At 38.6% G+C, this 17,992-nt stretch overlaps 1 protein-coding gene and 1 long non-coding RNA gene across 9 annotated transcripts in view; one reads left to right on the plus strand and one right to left on the minus strand.

Moving 5' to 3' along the window:
* Window positions 1-2,133, plus strand: part of LOC147916356 (uncharacterized) — a 33,269-nt gene extending 31,136 nt beyond the window's left edge. Inside the window, exon 3 of the long non-coding RNA XR_015553252.1 lies at window positions 1,792-2,133. This is a non-coding gene — a long non-coding RNA (uncharacterized LOC147916356). The remainder of the gene's footprint in view (window positions 1-1,791) is intronic.
* The window catches only part of ICA1L (islet cell autoantigen 1 like), a 70,350-nt gene that overhangs the window by 26,126 nt on the left and 26,232 nt on the right, over window positions 1-17,992 (minus strand). For 7 of the 8 annotated variants that reach the window (XM_087435641.1, XM_087435636.1, XM_087435638.1 and 4 more), the window contains 6 exons: window positions 13,021-13,189; window positions 10,096-10,168; window positions 6,314-6,437; window positions 4,965-5,163; window positions 2,780-2,905; window positions 1,247-1,345 (listed from right to left, as the gene is read on the minus strand). In XM_087435641.1, the coding sequence (XP_087291767.1) occupies window positions 1,247-1,345; window positions 2,780-2,905; window positions 4,965-5,163; window positions 6,314-6,437; window positions 10,096-10,168; window positions 13,021-13,182 (783 nt within the window). In that variant the 5' untranslated portion in view covers window positions 13,183-13,189. The remainder of the gene's footprint in view (window positions 1-1,246; window positions 1,346-2,779; window positions 2,906-4,964; window positions 5,164-6,313; window positions 6,438-10,095; window positions 10,169-13,020; window positions 13,190-17,992) is intronic. The other variant, XM_087435640.1, reaches the window with a different exon arrangement.

The raw sequence follows: 17,992 nt of genomic DNA on the forward strand, positions 1-17,992 counted from the left end.
GCTAGCCTGTATTGCAATGCTCTAAATACAGCTAAAGATTTTCAACTTAAATTCTGAGCAGAAATTGGATATTAAATTTGCCTAAAAACACAGTGTGCTATCCAGTGAAGCACTGAGATAGAAAAAGTAAAAAACAAAACAAAACACACACAATAACAACAAACCAAAAACCTAATTCAAGAGTATCTATTAGACTGGAAGATGCTATGTCAAAACATGACTTAAAAGTCCATACCAACCCCAGGAATCTACAGTTGGAAGACATGAACCCATCACAGATACCACGTCTGGCTTGAGCAAACCTACTAACGACATTTTCAAGCTCTACTGAAAATAAGGCAGAATGGTAAGTTCAAAGGTACTGAAACCTAACCTACTGGAACTGAAGAAATGACTACCACAGTGCGACTCTGCTGGATCAGCCATATGCAAAGAAGGCTGACGGGCAGACTGACAAAGGTTAAAAGCATTAGAATCATAGCCCCAGAGTACCTGTTCCTCAGAAAGAGCTGATCTAATACAGGAGTCTCTTCAGCTGCAATCACACATATATAACAACCCAACTGGCATAATTTTTGTATCATGAATCACATCTATGACATGAGTGTAAAAGTAAAGCAAGGGGGCCGGCCCCGTGGCTTAGTGGTTAGGTGCGTGCGCTCCGCTGCTGGCGGCCTGGGTTCGGATCCCGGGCGCGCACCGAGGCACCACTTCTCCGGCCATGCTGAGGTCGCGTCCCACATGCAGCAACTAGAAGGATGTGCAACTATGACATACAGCTATCTGCTGGGGCTTTGGGGGAAAAATAAATAAAATTAAAAAAAAAAAAAAAAAAAGTAAAGCAAGGAAATTTTTCTTTAACTTCTAAAATTGTCAGGTAGGTAATCTGGTCATTTTTTAAAACAAATGACCATTTTCCATCACTTGTTCCTCTTAAGTTTTCCTCTCTATAACATTGTCTTATCTCTTTTGCATTTTACTTTTCTTTCCACTCTCTCTCTCTTTTATCTCCCCCACCCCCACCCCACTAGTACCGTGAACCTGCCAGTAGGTTCCCTGTATTTGTTCAGTGTTGCTGGCAGCGTTCGGAATTGGGGAAGTGCAGAAAAATGGCTGGCTGAAGGAATGTAGAAAAATGTTTCCCAATGTTTTGTAAATTTTAAATTAGGCTTAGCAAAAATAGTTTCAATGTTATTATCCAAATAAAGTATAATAATCTAACAAAAGAACATGGAAACAAATGTACCTTGAGAGCTACAAAATCATACGGATGAAAGCCAGTGCCAGCCCCGAGGATTCGGGACATCATTCGAGCTGTTTTCTCCCAGAATCCAAGCAGTGTTCTCTGCAGAAAAAGAAAAGGTGACACTACCGTTCTGCTTCCTCTCCCTGATTTTTTTCAGTGCTGTTTTTCCTTCCTAGTGTAGTAGTTAAAAGGTTGCTGAATAAGAAGCAGCAGGAACTAAAATCAATTTCCAAGTTTGGGGAACCAGAAAGCACTGTAAATAGTAATTCTCAAAAGAATTGGCATCTGCGTCTGCATGGATGTGTGCCTGCTGTATACAGCACTGGAATGTACACTGGAGCCAGCTAGAGGGTAACTGCAGCCAAGGGAATGAACCTGGTGGATCAGAACACCTTCTGAGGAATCCAAAAGACAAATGTTAAAAGCACAAAAATACCATATTTGTATTAGGGGTTTGTGTAAAATCTTTACATTGGTAAGCATATATAAACCCTTATTAATTGGAGAAAAATAATATGTACCACTAAATTTGGTCTTTCATTTAGGGTTCAAGAAAGACTGGCCAAAAAAGTGTGTTCTCAAGCTAACTCGAGTGATGGGACATTTTGTTGCTGCTGCAAGGTTCCTGTTCACAGTGAGGAGGACGAGTGCAGAGAATAAGGAGAACTGAACCAACAGCCCCTGTGCTTCGGGCAGGATGCTACACAGATGGTCACATACTGCTATTCTCAACTGCATGCTTTCCTGATTCCCGAATTCCCCAGAACTGAACTGAAGTAGGTGGATTCCCTAAAAACAGCAGTGAATGTCTACTTCCTGTAGTTTATTATTGTCTCCTTATTAAATACAGTTTATTCTCCTATTTTGCCAAACACAAATACTTGTTAAATCAGTAACTACCAGTTATTCGTATCTAACTTATTTGTTGTATGCTATTATGTGAGATTTGGGGTCATGTAAGCACAAGTGAGACTTCTGAGGTTAAGTTGGTGTAGGATGGCAACGTGGCAGAATGAAAAGAACACACGACCCAGAACTAGAAAACTTAGGTTTTTAAGCGCAGCATTGCCATTTGCTTTAATTCTCATAGGCTTCACTTTCCTCATCCATAAAATGACAGAAAAGTTTTAAACTTTCTGGGCTACAGCATCTTTGCTTCAAATGAAATTTATGTAGAAGTTTAAAGTGGGGTAGCTCTGGGTGAGCCAGGCCCAAGGGGCCTTGAATCCTGCCCCCTCACCCCCACAGCCCCCTCTTCACCTAGATGCTCCATAAGTCTCTCTCTCTCTTTCTCTCTCTCTCCCCTAGGACACCAAGGGGAGTAACGTGAGCTACAGGAGCAGGCAATCCCTAGGGTCTTTTTCAGTCTAGAATTCTACGATTCTCTGACTTTCATAACCTCAATAAGTCAATTTAGCAAAGTCAAAGGAATCTGATCAATCACACAATTTCTTACACCTTCACACAACTTTTAGAAAGGAATCTCACCACTCATCCTCACTGCAAGGACATGCTGACCAGGGAAATGGGTACCTGGTAGGCAGTGAGCGAATGAGATAACATATTGCAGCGACTAGCTCCAAGCAAATCCACTTTCTGACAAACATCCATCTTTAACTTGTCAAAAGAAGTTTTGCTATTTCTCACTTGGATCTGTACCTGCAACCATAAAAATGTTAATGATTATTACTGATAACACAGGTATAAATACACCATACAGGTTCATGATACATATTTTCAGACACATGAAATTATAATAAAGTAGACTAACTCCCTTTCCCTGTATTATTATTTCATGATTAATGGTAAAGATTTTGGCTATTTTCAGTAATTGTAGGAGATGCTTTCTAGTAGATATCTTTATGCTGAGAAAGTATGTGATGATAGATGGAAAGTATATAGTTAAGAAGAAAAAAACACAGATTCCAAATAATAAAAAAAATCTAAAACTACTGATGGATAGGGCTGGCCCCGTGGCTTGGCGGTTAAGTGCACGCACTCCGCTGCTGGCGGCCCGGGTTCGGATCCCGGGCGCGCACTGACGCGCCGCTTCTCCGGCCGTGCTGGGGCCGTGTCCCACATACAGCAACTGGAAGGATGTGCAACTATGACATGCAACTATCTGCTGGGGCTTTGGGGAAAAATAAATAAATAAATAAAAATTATAAAACTACTGATGGATAATATTTAGCTAAGAGTAGAAGAATAAATAACAAGGGGACATAGTTAAAGTGTTGAGAAGCATGAAGAATAGTTCTGAGTCATGCAGATATATTTATGAATATAAATATAGGATTCTTACATTTCTTATACATAAGGTGAGTTATACGTCAACAAGTAGTGTGAATACTCAACTTTTAAATATACTAATTCATTCACTCAACAAGTATTTATAACGTATCTATTATGTGCCAGGCACTGTTCTAGGCACTGGGATACTGTGGTGAACAAAATGATGGTCTTCCCCATCATCCCTGAGTGGGGAGGCACAGGGAAAAAAGAAGTAAATAAACACATAAGATAATCTCAAGTTGCAAAGATAACATAATAAGTGAACAGAAATGAATGACTGCTTTTACAAGATGGTTAGGGACGCCCTTGGTGAGCTCATGCATGATGTCTGAACTAGGACAGAAAGATGATGAGTGGGCCATGTTAAGACCCTGAAGGGAGCAGTCCAGGCCCAGGGAAAAGCAAGGACAAAAGTCCTGGGCGTGGGAGATGCAAGGAGAGCTTATTGTGTTTGCAGAACAGGAAGGACTAGGGTAGAGCGTGTTCCTCCCCGGAGCGTAGAAAGTAAGTCAAGGTATGGCTGCAGAGGGACCCGGGCTCAGACTGTGCAGGGCTATTTGGGTCAGATAAGAGGTTTTGACTGTATTCTTTTTTTTAAAAATTGAGGTAAAATTCACATATACTAAACCATTTTAAAACGTACAATTCAGTGACACTAGTGCATTCAGAATGTTGTGCGACCACCCCCTTGGATTGTATTCTAATTGTCAAGGATTATAAAGGCATAGAACAGGTGGTTGTGCCCTGAGGCCATGTGTCCATCTACTTCCCAGGGCTGCTGGGAATAATCACTGAGGCAAGCCACTTATAACAGCTGGTACAGAGTAAAGGCTCCATCAATATTAAATACGATTTTTATGATAGGTACTCTAGATATTTATGAAATGAAGGAGTGAATGAATTTTATTATTCATATATGGAAATTTGGGAGATATAATTTATAATAAGGAGTTTATTTAGCAAAAACGTATGTACATACATAGATAGTTGCTTTAAAGTTTGTGGTCAAACTATGTATTGTGCCAGAATGAAAAATTTGGTAACTTTCATTTTTTCTTAAAATTAATAACCATTTTACATGAATTTTTACTTAAATTATATATTTTTTCTCACTAATAATCTATTTCTCTCCTGCAAACAAATCCCAAAAGTCCAGGGAAGCAACATTTAAAGACTAGTTAGATCTATTATGAGGGGGATAAAAAAATCAATAGAAAAGGTTGACAGGGTAAAAGGATGCCACTCAAAGAGTAAAAAAAGTGTGACAACCTTTTGTACTTCAACCAAAGATCTCCAAGCAACCACAAATTTATAATAGAACATGCTTTTCAAAAATAGGCTGACATTTTATGATCTTGATTAAACTATTCTGTAGAAGTTCAACAGGCTTAAGTATCAAGAAAAGGAAAAGAATATATTTTCATACTTTTCTGAACTTTTCCATCTGTTTTAAGGTGTCTGGGTCTAGTTCTTGGGACACATCTTTCATCCACAGCAGCGCCCCTCTGTATTCTGTGCGCGCCTGCTCCATCCGATTGATCGTCATCAAGGTGTCAGATACCGCCCTTTGACTGAACGTGGCTACTTCTTGCTTAAGACGAGACAGGGGAGTATACAGGGCTAATCTAACAGCAGAGAGGTAAAAATCAGAGGGATGTACATCCCAAAACAAAAACAAAGCTTTAAAACAATGATACAGCATATTTTCTATCAAGACGAGTCGATAAATAGGAAATTATTAAGATGCCTGAGGAGCTTTAGAAAGCAAGTAAGAATCATACAGCCAACTTTGAATTGTTAATAAAGATATGTCTATATCTCTCCCTTTCTTATTTTGGGAAATATATCATTTTTCCAAGATTTTGGAGTTAATCCATGTATAAATAACTTGCCAATTAAATCTGCCATTTGGAAAAGAGTTCCATGGGTAAAAGAGATTCTGTATTCATAAACAATAATCCTATAAATAGAAATCCTTTCTTTTGACAAATTTAGGAAAAACCTGGGTATAGAAAAGCAGATAAATGCTAGAAGAGCTAATGAGGATCAAGTTCTTAGCAGCTGAGGGTGAGGACAGAAAAACAAGGACTTAAGAAGCACAAGTCAAACCCTGCTGCTCTGGTCTGCTTTTGACTTAGTGGCACTGGAGGGCCGTGCACTGAGTGTCTGTCACTTCCCTGAAGATGGACTTCTGCACTGATATGGGGTATCAGCATAAAGCCACTTCGGTTACACATCATCCTTACAGGGCTGATAAGTCCTGTTTGTTTTATTTTTTTCTGAAAATGCAAAGATTTTGGCTGTATTTAGTAACTGTAGGAGATTCTTTGCAGCAGGTATCTTTATGCTAAAAAATTGTAAAATGATAAATACAAAGTATATAATTAAGAAGAAAAAATTTCCTCTACTTAAAAAGAAGAAAGGTTCCAATGTACTCATAGATAGTATAGTATCCAAAAAAGTCAAAGAAAAAAATAAAAATATACATATTTAAATTTTAGCCATTCTGTGCTTCTGTTGCATTAAACCACTTAAGTATTTTAAATACAGGCCTAAAGGCTATTTCTAGGAATTAAGCAATTGAGAATGTCAATTTTTAAGTAATTATTTTAAATACAAAATAAATAAGAATTGGGCACCAAACCAATTATATTCTGTAATATATTTCTCTTTTAACCCTCCACTGGAATGATCAGTAACCTTTACAAACAGGTACATACGTCAAAACTGTCATACTGACTACAGATTTAAGGATGATGCAAAACCATGGTAAACCTTTGCTGGGCTGAAGAACAGAGTGCCTTGCCAGTGGCATCCATCATTTTGCCAGCTTGCGTTGTATCCCGTTCTGCTTGAAACTTTAAAAAGAGCCCTAGTTCGTTTTCTTCCTCTGATATAACTAGGAAAAAAATTACAGTATAGTTAACTATATCATTTCATTATTTGTTTAAAACACACACATACAACTAAAGTTCTCAAGGCAACAATTCTCTATATGTAAAATTACTTGGGGGAAGAAGAAGAGGTCTTATTTTACAAATGTAAATTCTTGGGCTCCATTTCCAGAGATTCTGATTTTATAGGTCTGAGGATCTGCTTTTTTTTTTTAAAAGCACTCCAGATGGCTTTGATGCAGTGAATCCAAGGACCTTGCTTTGGGAAAGACTGATCTTTAGTGAAAAAAAAAAAAAAAAAAATCGAAAACAACAAAATAAAACCACAAATGATGCATTTTCAAATGTGCAGAAATGCATTTTAGGATCATTGCCTCTTGCAAAGTACTTGTTTCCTATTTAAACTTAACTTATTCTTGACTCCCATCCTGGCTTCAGTTTCCTATGTGCAGTATCCCAGACTCATAGATGTCTACAATTTTGCTGCTGAAACCCTAAAAGTTGTCATGTAACACATTACTACTCAAAGTGTGGTCCACGGACCAGTGCCAGTCCAGAACCATCTGTTACCAGCCTGTGACAAGTACCAAAACTAAGAAACTGTTCAGGTGGGGCCAGCCTGGTGGCGTAGCAGTTAAATGTGCACACTCCACTTCAGTGGCCCGGGGTCCGCGGGTTCAGATCCCGGACGTGCACCAACTTACAGCTTGTCGAGCCATGCTGTGGCGGCGTCCCATATAAAGTGGAGGAAGATGGGCACGGATGTTAGCCCAGGGCCAACCTTCCTCAGCAAAAAGAGGAGGATGGGCAACAGATGTTAGCTCAGGGCTAATCTTCCTCACACACACAAAAAAACCTGTTCAGGCACTTTTAACAGTTTGACTGAGTATTTTGCAGTCTTCTCTAATTTCATTTTTCTAAAAATTCATTTTTATTGTATTTTACAAAAGTGTCAGTTTACAACAGATTGGAAATAAAACACGAAACAAAAAAAGTGGTCCTTCACCACAGTTTTAGAAGCACGGATCTAGTGTAAGATGACCCTAATCACACAAGACTAATGGGAGGGAGCCCGTAAAGTGTTCAAACTCTAAGCTTAAAGTGAAAAAAACAACAAATGCCATGCCTAATTTCACCCTAGTTTACTGATGGAAAAACTGAAGTTACAAACTGAAAGGGAAGTCCCTCGGTCCTGCTGAGGCAGCAAGAGAACTCAGGCCTCTCACTTGCTGTCTCCCCACTCCACCGCTCCTCCTCGCCGAGCCTGCAAGGGTGACCCAGGAGATCAGGACGGTGTCTCGGGAGAGGGCGTCTGCAAATCCTGTAGTATCATCTTCAATAAAACCATGTGCTGTTTTATGAACAATTAACCTGATCCAGAGAGGACTGGATTTGGGGAGTCTTGTTAATTTAATGTTCTGATTACTTGAGAGATGTACAGATTACACATTTCCTTTGAATCAGAACTTCATATAATATACCTCAATGAAAACTACTAGAAAAATATTAATTTGTATACGATGATTCAGACAGCTCCCTGAGAACTTGGATGACTTCATTGTCAAGTGTCAGCTGAACAGGAACCATCAGTGAGCCTCACCCTTATCAGCGCAGAAAGGGTAGGAGATGAAGCTAAACCTGTGCTGAGTCTGTGCTGGGACCTGCTGCCAAAAACTCAGAGACCCCCCGCTCCTCTGTGTTCTTCCCCCCGTCAAGCGATTCCCGTATGGGTTGATAGTGCTAGTCTACTGTAGCTGTCTGATGTTAGTATCAACAGAAGATGTATTACAAGAATAGTCTTCAACCAATCACATATTTATACACAATCCTGAGGAGAAAGTACACAATGAAATCTATATATGTATCTCTCTTCCTTATCCTGAAATGCTCCACTAGTGTGCTAAAAGATCTAGTGATTTCAGGACAAATGCAAGACACACATTTCCATTTCCAGCACAGGACTCCCTTGGTCCAATGACTGTGACGGCTTTCTACTGCCTGGTAAAATATTTAAGGTCCTTAGCAATCTGACCTCAATCTTCCTTTGTTCTCTGACTGTACATATTCAACTTCTATAAACCCTTTAAGTTTTACCTCAACTCCCACCTATGGAGTTGTCTTTACCAACGACCCTAACCCATAGTTATTTTTCACTCCGAGAGAATTCAGAGTTATATCTGTATTACTATTCTGAACTCAATTACATATTACTCTGTGTTTCTTATTTTGTTACAAAGTTGTTTCTCCAGCTATTTCCTTGGGAAAAGCAGGTAGTCTTACACATGGCAGGCACTCAAAAAATTATCATGCTATTCTGGATTTCTTGCTTTATTGAGACAATCTATGAGCTTTGATTATAAAGTTTTGAGATTAATTTACATAGCTACACCAGAAAATCATTCATTGAACAAATATTTATTGAGTACAGACTACATGCTAGACACTGTTTCCAGGCTTCAAGGATGCAGAAATAAACAAAACAGAAAAATTCCTGTCCTCAAGGAGAGCATATTCTAGTGGTGGTAAGAAAAACAAGAGATAAAATATATAGAATGTTGAATATTGTTAGGTGCTATTGTTAAGTAGACAGAGAATTATGAGAAAGAGGGATATTTCATTTTAGATAGGGGGTCAGGGAAGGCCTCACTAAAAAGATGACATTTGACCAAAGACCTAAAGGCAGTTAGGGAGCATACTATGTGGATATGCCTACTGGGATGGAGATCAATATGGCTGAAGAGGAGAGAGTTTTAGGAGATGAGATCAGAGAGGTAACCAGGATCAGAGAGGTGGCCATGTCCAAGAGACCACTGTAATTAAAGGAGGAGGAGAGATCCAAAGATTGAGTTCCAACCTGAAGAGGTCAAGAAGAGAGGAGAATCCCGCAAAGGCAGGACACTGAGAAGGAATGACCAGTAGGAGGAAAGCCAGGGAAGTGTGGTGCCTGGAAGCCAAGTAAGGAGTGTCTCAAGGATGAGAGAACAATCAACTATGCTAAATAATGTGATAAGTCAAATTAAGACAAGGACTGAGAACTGATCATTGGATCTAGCTCTTTGTGACTATGCCAAGAACAAATGTGGTGGACTGGTGGGGAAGAAAACCTGACTGGGGTACAAGAGAAAGCGGAAGGAAAGGAATGAGACTGTGCAGGCAGACAATCGCAGCTGGCCCTCCATAGCCGCGGATTCAACTTTAATCCACAGTTGGTTGAATCCACGGATCCGGGACCTGCGGATACAGAAGGCGGACTGTAGGAATTGGAGTATCTGCAGATTTTGGAGGTCCTGGAACAAATCCCCACGGATACCCAGGGACGACTGCATGTCAAAATGTTCTGTGACAGGAGCAGTGAATTGGATGATAACTACAAGGGCAAGTGGGGGTCGAGAGAGAGTTTTTAAGTGATGGAAGCAAATCCACTTAACACACTGGGCAGGAAAAATAAACTCAGCAAAATGAATGTGTGTCAGGATTTGATTAATTTAGAACCCTGGGGGCTTTGAGAATAGGTCCCTGTAAATATTCATATTTTGTCATAAGAAATTATTTACAAAATAGTTCAAAAACTACTATTTTTACATTAAATCTTTCATTTTCAAAAATGCAAATGAATATTTATTTTAATTGGAAATTATCAGATAGGTATCTATGATTTCATACCATTGAGTCTTAGCTGATATTTCTCAACTATCTTCTGAAGTTCAGTGCACGTCTCTTGAATGGAGTGAAAAACCTTTGAAATATAAATTTTATTAGGACAATTTAAAGAATCATAAACAAATATAAAATATCTGTTATAAGCACTTCAAAAGCAGGACATTTTCTTATAAGTATTATGTCTCTTTTCCTCGACTGTGATGTACCTCAGCTTTGGTTTTATTTCTGATGTAGAAAGCACATTTTGATTTCCCCTATGAGGGCTAGAAAAAATTGTGGTAAATACATGGGACCTAATAAAAATTTATAACTGTGGAGTTTGTCCTCCCCTCGGCTCCAAACTATCTAAATAGCAAAAAGACAAATCCAATATAAACTGCATCAAACACTGCCAACCACAGAGGACAGGCGTATAGATAACCCTAGAAAACGTTAACTCGGAGTCTGGCTTTTCTGTGATATTGGTCTAAGCAAAAAAGGCCAGTGAATTTACCATAAAAATTAAATAATGTGTTACAACATCAAAAATAAATTACTTTGGGATTATTTTCATTTAGAATTTTCCATGAATATTAATCCCCTCATGACTACTGTTGCTAATAGCTAACAGAAAAATATACTATCCAGTAGACTCCATTTCAAAGTAAGCACACAAAAATTTGAGATTAGGACACATTATACACATGAGTAACTCTTCACACATATCTATAATTTAGGTTTTCCCAGAGAAATGAGCTGGCATAGGTTTTGGGGTGAAGCCTTTTTCTCAAAGTCCTATGCTGAAAAACTGTTATGAGATTTAGTTCAAAAAGACCTTGGCACTGTGGTATAATCTTAGGCCCTATCCTTTGATTATCAAATAAATTTCCAATATCACCATTAAGCCTGAATACTCTACCTGAATCAGTTTTGCTATTGTTTTCATGTTTGATGAGACCTAACGAAGACTGATAACAGACACTAAAGTCTAAATGGAGGAGCAACCATCAATTTTCTGTATATTTTAGGTATATTTGAATTGGATTTGGTATACGGATTTGGCAATTTAAAAAGCTGTTTAAAATTCATATGGAAGAAGACTAGAAAAGAATACAAAAACTATAGTTCTACTATGATGAAGTAATTATGGTTGACTTTTTCCCCATAGTTCCTTGAAAGATTTATATACTATTGCTTTTTATTTTTTCAATTAAAATATTTTTTTCAGTTTTAGTGAGGTATAATTTGACAAATAAAATTGTAATATATTTAAAGTATAAAACATGATGATTTGATATAAGTATACTCATAATGAAAATATTTCTCATTCTTAAAAAAATAGTACAAATGCAGGCTGGCCCGGTGGCATAGTGGTTGGGTTTGCACACTCCACTTAGGTGGCCCTGGGTTTGCAGGTTCGAATCCCAGGTGTGGACCGATGCACCACTCATCAAGCCATGCTGTGGCAGCATCCCACATACGGAATAGAGGAAGAGGGGCACAGATGTTAGCTCAGGGCTAATCTTCCTCAGCAAAAAGAGGAGGATTGGCAAGAGATGTTAGCTCAGGGCCGGTCTTCCTCACCAAAAAAAAATAGTACAAACGTGGGAGAAAGTTCTTCGTTGATTCCAAATATTTGTCTAATGGACAAGAATAACACTGAATATAAACTATGTCACCCAGAGATTACCTAACGATGTAAAACAATACAAAAAAATATACTTCTGTGGGAATATATGCGGAAACAGTGACGAGTTCACTTAGAGTTAAAACATATATTACTTATAAAAGTCCCTTCATGTTTTCCACATTTGTCATTGAATCCTAAGAGGAATACTTTTAACACAATAGTAAAAGCTTGTTAATTTGTTTTCTATTTCCATATTTGTTATGACAATGACATAAATTTACTTTTTGTAGAATAAAAATACTTAGTAGATTAAGTATACTTAATTATACCTACTTAATTATACCTATATTTTTAAGAATCCCAACAAATGATTATATTCCAAGCATAACAGAGCCCCTGCTTGGAAATATTTGTGAAAGCTATCTTAAATTAGTACATGTACATGGAGATAGTAAATCTGCATTTAAAATTCCAGATTTTTTCATTAATATACATGAGACTTTTTCTCTAATTAGCTTAATTACTTAAAAGTATAAAATACTTATCGGTTTAAAGTTGTTTCATGGTAATTATTCCTTTTATTTTAAATGAAAAATAGAGCCAAAAATGCACTATGAAATACCTCAATAACTCTATCCCTTAATAATAGAAACAAAAATTCTAACTTATAAAATCCTCACTCATTATTTGATTTCTTTTTTTTTTTAAATATTGTTTTACTTTTTATTTATTTATTTTTATTTTTTCCCCCCAAAGCCCCAGTAGATAGTTGTACGTCATAGCTGCACATCATTCTAGTTGCTGTATGTGGGACGCGGCCTCAGCATGGCCGGAGAAGCAGTGCGTCAGTGTGCGCCCGGGATGCGAACCCGGGCCGCCAGCAGCAGAGCGCGCGCACTTAACTGCTAAGCCACGGGGCCGGCCCCATCATTTGATTTCAATTACTCTTTTTCAGTGAAGTATGAGACTTCACATAAAAATAGTACAAAATATTATGACATAATACATAATGAGTATATGGTCCCAATTAGGGATATAATTAATTCATTAACATTTAGCTTAAAAAGTATAATACTTGTGCCAGAGAAATTACTTAATTCATGATTATCTAATTTATGAATACCAGTTCTGCCAATTCTCAATTTGTCAGAATTGTGACCTCCTCTCCAGAAGATCTGATTGACAGATACAATTAAACATTCTATTATCAAATTTGCATTTATACTGAAAAGTTCTTCAGTGTGAAAGCTTGTGGTAGTCCCCCTTGCAGTCCCACATAATAACCAGTCACACGCAATACACAGATTCCTCAAATTTACCTCAAGTTTAGCGTCCAGCTCGGCATCAGATGCCACCACGTGCTCGTCCTCCTTTTTCCCTGTTGCTTTGATGAAGACCTGTTTTGTTTTCCAGTATTTCTTTTGCATTCTGCTGACTACTGACTGGTTATCTTCTGGTCTGGGTTGCCCAAAGGAATCCATGGAGTGACTACAAGGAATGGACTAAAATTAAATTTCTTAAAAAAATCTTTTCAATAATAAGTATCTATTTAGTCCATATTTAATCTAATTGAAAAACCGAAAAAGATACTAAATAGAATATTAATGTTAACAGTTAAACATGCTAATGTTTGCTTTGTGTGGTCTAAATTTATATTATAATTGTAACTTGCACAAGTAACAGGCAAAAAGACTCATGACACTGATTTCAGTTAGGTGACAAAGGTGATAAAACTGTTAGGATTTTGCAATAATGGCTGGAAAGAATCCTATTTTATTTGCTCAGTCTCTCTTTGCAGACATTTATTCATTTATAATTTTTGCTTTCGTAATAATACTGGGCAACTGAACTTGTACACATATCTTTGCATATTGTTGTCATTTCCTTGGGAAAACTTCCTATAGTTATAACTGCTATGTCAGAAGAATGTACATTTAATATTCTCAGATATGCAAAGACTCAGATACATACTCTTCTTTAAAAATCACTCAAAAAATACTTTAGTATCCAATAAATAAACCAAAATAAAGATCTTAGGTATAGGGGAGATATGTTATAAAAGAAATAGAGGTGGAAATTGTGACCTGTTAACATGGCTATACAAGAAAATGCAAATGTGAAAACTGTTCCCTAAGGAGATATAAAAAAAGAAATAATAGTAGTTTAAAAGGCCAAATTGTTCCAAAAAATGGCGGGAGGTAGGAACAAAGGGAGGTACTAAAGTATGTGACTCCTCCATATTTCCAGGGGAATCAATAGATACTAACGTATTCTTAATGTTAGTAAAGAAACAGAGGTTCACTTGCTTTTTATTTTGAAGTAATTACTAATTAAATAAAAACAGGATGTCTAATTTCTAAATTACTAGGGGAAAAACAAGAGCAGGAAGCACTAGCCAAGCCAAAGCCGGCTGGGAGAGCAGGAGGGAGGCAGTATAACAAACAGCGCGAAAGAAGGAGACAGTGAGAACAATGCTGAGTGTGATAAACGCAAACTTCCTCCTAAATACAAACCACTCCAAGTCATGAAAAACAAAAACCATATCCAACTCTATGCTATTTGGGATCCACCTAAAACAAAATGACAGAAAGAATTATGGGTTAGGATATACCAGGTGAAAACAGACAAAATGAAAGCAGGGGTGGCCATAGTAATCTCAGACAAAGTGGGTTTAAATCAAAAGCATCAAATAGAACAAAGATAGCACGTCCACAGGCAGCCACTCTTCCAGATATCCTCCTCTAGACATCCCCCTCTGGACGTCCCCCTCTGGACCTCCTCCTCTGGACGTCCTCCTCTGGACATCCTCCTCTGGACGTCCTCCTCTAGACATCCCCCTCTGGACGTCCCCCTCTGGACCTCCTCCTCTGGACGTCCTCCTCTAGACATCCCCCTCTGGATAGCATCCTCTGGAAGTCCTCCTCCGGACGTCCCCCTCTGGATGTCCTCCTCTAGACGTCCTCCTCTGGACATCCTCCTCTGGACATCCTCCTCCAGACATCCTCCTGGATTCCTGGGCAGCAGAGATCAGTCACCATGTACCTGCAGAACCTCTCATATGCTATGCTGGATAACTTGGCTTAATTTGGGATAGAAAATAGAGAGAGAATTTAATCTCGGTACAAAAGGGGACTGGATTATAAGCATTATACTACTGACACATAAAGAATCTGGAGGGAAAACTGGCACTTTATCTTTCCCCTCTAATTTCTGTCTGCTTTCGGTTGCTCGACTGCTTTCAATTAGTGTTTCCCCTCAGGTTGTTATCACCATGAGGGTCTTCCAACTGTACGACAAACTGCTGACCTCTTCTACTAAGTCGACTGTAGGCATAGGCTCTCAAGAGAACAAGGTTCTATGGAGTGTCAGAGGAGAACATCTCCTCCCTACTTCGACTTCCACACTGATGTAGCTCAGACAGTATACTCCTGACTTCTCTCCACTCCCTCACAATCTCCTTCATGGGGGACAAGGGGCAACTTATCTGATTGGATGTGAGAGCAGTAAACTGGGTCCTCCCTTTCCTCTCTGGAAGCCATCCTGCCTGCAGAAACCACACATGCCCTGGCAAGGGAAGACAGCAGCTGGCGGGTAAATCTCAGGAGGTGAGATTTGCACATTTGTGGTTTTCTGACTGAGGGCACTGCTGAATCTGCTTGCCACTGGGGGTGGGTTGAGCAGAAAGCCAAGTCTTACTGGCTTGAGATATCAGATGACAGACTTTCAGCCTGAGAACTATCAGAAATTTAGGAAGGATAACCTGTAAGAGAGGGAGCCAAAGAAGCAGTGATCTCCAGAATCAGTAAACAAAGTCCTCCTAAGACCTGTGCTGATCACTAAACTAATCACAAGGTGAGGGAGGGGACCCCAGGGGTCCTGGCAGAAAATCAGCAGCTGGAAACTGAAGTAACTAAGTAAAGATTTCAGCTGCTACCACTACAGAGGAGACAGTCTGGAGTTTGAGTTCAGCCAAGATAACTGCCTTCTAGAATAAAAATTATGAATCAGAGAAGCAAAACAGAATCCAGGGTCTCTAAAATCCATCATTTAAAATGCCAAGTAGCCAATCAAAAAACCCAGACATGCAAAGATATAGGAAAATGTGACCCATACTTCACAAAAAAAAGCAGTCAATAAAAACAGATTCCAAAGATTTCCCAGATAATGCAATTATCAAACAAGTACTTTAAAGCAGCTGTTATGAACATGTACAAAGACTTAAAGTAGGATATGTACACAATAAATGAACAGACAGAAAATATTAAAAGAAAACAAGTGAAAATCTCCAGTTGCAAAGTTCAATAACTGCAATTAAAAACTGACTGGATAGGCTTAAGAACAAACTGAAGACGGGAGACGTAAGAAGTGAAGTTGAACATAAATCAACAAAAATCACCTAATCTGAAGAAGAGAGAGGGGAAAAAAAGACCCAGAAGGAGAGATGAGACAGAATGGGACAGAAAAATATTTGAGTAAAATGTCCCAAATTTTATAAATGGCATTAACTTATTGATCGATAAATACAAGGAAAACCACAGTTTGTCTATGGTGTGCCACAGACAATGTCTTATGCCATATCTTAAATTCAAAGATAAAGAGAAAATCTATCTTGAAAGCAGAGAAAAACGGCGTATTACATACTAAGGAACAAAAATACAAATGAAAGATAAGTTCTCAACAAAACAACAAAAGCCAGATTACAATGGAAGAATATATTTAAGGTGTTGAACAAAAGAAAAAAGAATGGGGCCGGCCCAGTGGCATAATTGTTAAGTTCACACGCTCTGCTTTGGTGGCCCAGGGTTCGCAGGTTTGGATCCTGGGTGCGGACCTACACACCGCTCATCAAGACATGCTGTGGTGGTGTCCCACATACAAAATAGAGGAAGATGGGCACAGATGTTAGCTTAGCAACAATCTTCCTCAAGCAAAAAGAGGAAGACTGGCAACAGATGTTAGCTCAGGGCCAATCTTCCTCACCAAAAGAAAAAAAAAAAAGAAAAAAGAATGACCAACCCATAATTCTATATCTATCAAAACTGTCCCTTAAAAATGAAAGCAAAATAAAGAAATTTTCAGATAAAGAAATGAGAGAATTCATGGCCAGGGGACTTTTAGAAATGCTAACAAATTCTTCAGGCTGAAGGGAAATTAAAACAGTAATTTGGATCTACAGGAATGAATGAAGATGATCGAAACTGGTAAACATCTGGGTAAATATAAGACTTTTTTCTTTCTTAATTTATTTAAAAGGTGTAGTTTAACATATGCAGACAATAATAAAATGATAGCTCAGTTATCAATATTCTGCCATTTTTGTATCATTTATACCCTCGCCTGTTCCCTACCAACTCACTCCATTATCATCATTATTATATGGTTCTTTTTAGTAAAATTTACCTACATTGAAGTGTACAGTGTTTCTCTGTATACTTTTGACAAATGGCTAGTATGGTATAGGACATTTCCAACTCCCCACAAAGTTCCCTTGTATCCCTTTCTAGACAATGCCTAGCCTACCAGAAGTAGTAACTATTTTGATTTTTTTCACCTTAGGTTTTCCTTCTCTAGTTAGTTCTTTTTTATTGCTGAATAGTAATCCATTGTATGAATGTAACAGCATGTTTTCACTTTTGACTACTGTAAATATAGCTACTATGAACATGCCTATACTAGTCTTTGGTGCACGTTTTCATTTCTCTTGGATAAAGACCTAGCAATCCATTTTCTCTGTCGCAGGATCAGTGTATACATAACAAGAAACTGCCATTTCTACATCCCCGTGAGCGATGGGCGAGAGCTCTACCTGCTCTACATCCTCACTAACGTGTCACACTGGCAGTCTTTCTAGTTTCACCCATTGTAGCTGATGTGTAGTGGTATTTCCCCATGGCTTTAATGTGTATTTTCCTGATAACTGATGATGATGAGCACTTTTTCATGGGGGAATTGCTCATTTTTATATCCTCCAATATTTAGTGTTTGTAATTCTTCTGCCCACTTTTTTTTGTGTGTGAGGAAAATCAGCCCTGAGCTAACATCCAATTTTGCTGAGAAAGATTGGCCCTGAGCTAACATCCATGCCAATCCTCCTCTTTTTGCTGAGGAAGACTAGCCCTGGGCTAACATCTGTGCCCATCTTCTTCTACTTTATATGGGACGCCGCCACAGCATGGCTTGACAAGCGGTGCGTTGGTGTGCGCCCGGGATCCAAACCTGCGAACCCAGGGCCGCCGAAGCACAGCATGCACACTTGACCGCTACGCCACTGGGCTGGCCCCTCTTTTGCCC

This window comes from Ceratotherium simum, chromosome 9, assembly GCF_057802395.1.
Source record: "Ceratotherium simum simum isolate JZ-2026a chromosome 9, ASM5780239v1, whole genome shotgun sequence".
Classification (NCBI taxonomy): Eukaryota; Metazoa; Chordata; class Mammalia; order Perissodactyla; family Rhinocerotidae; genus Ceratotherium; species Ceratotherium simum.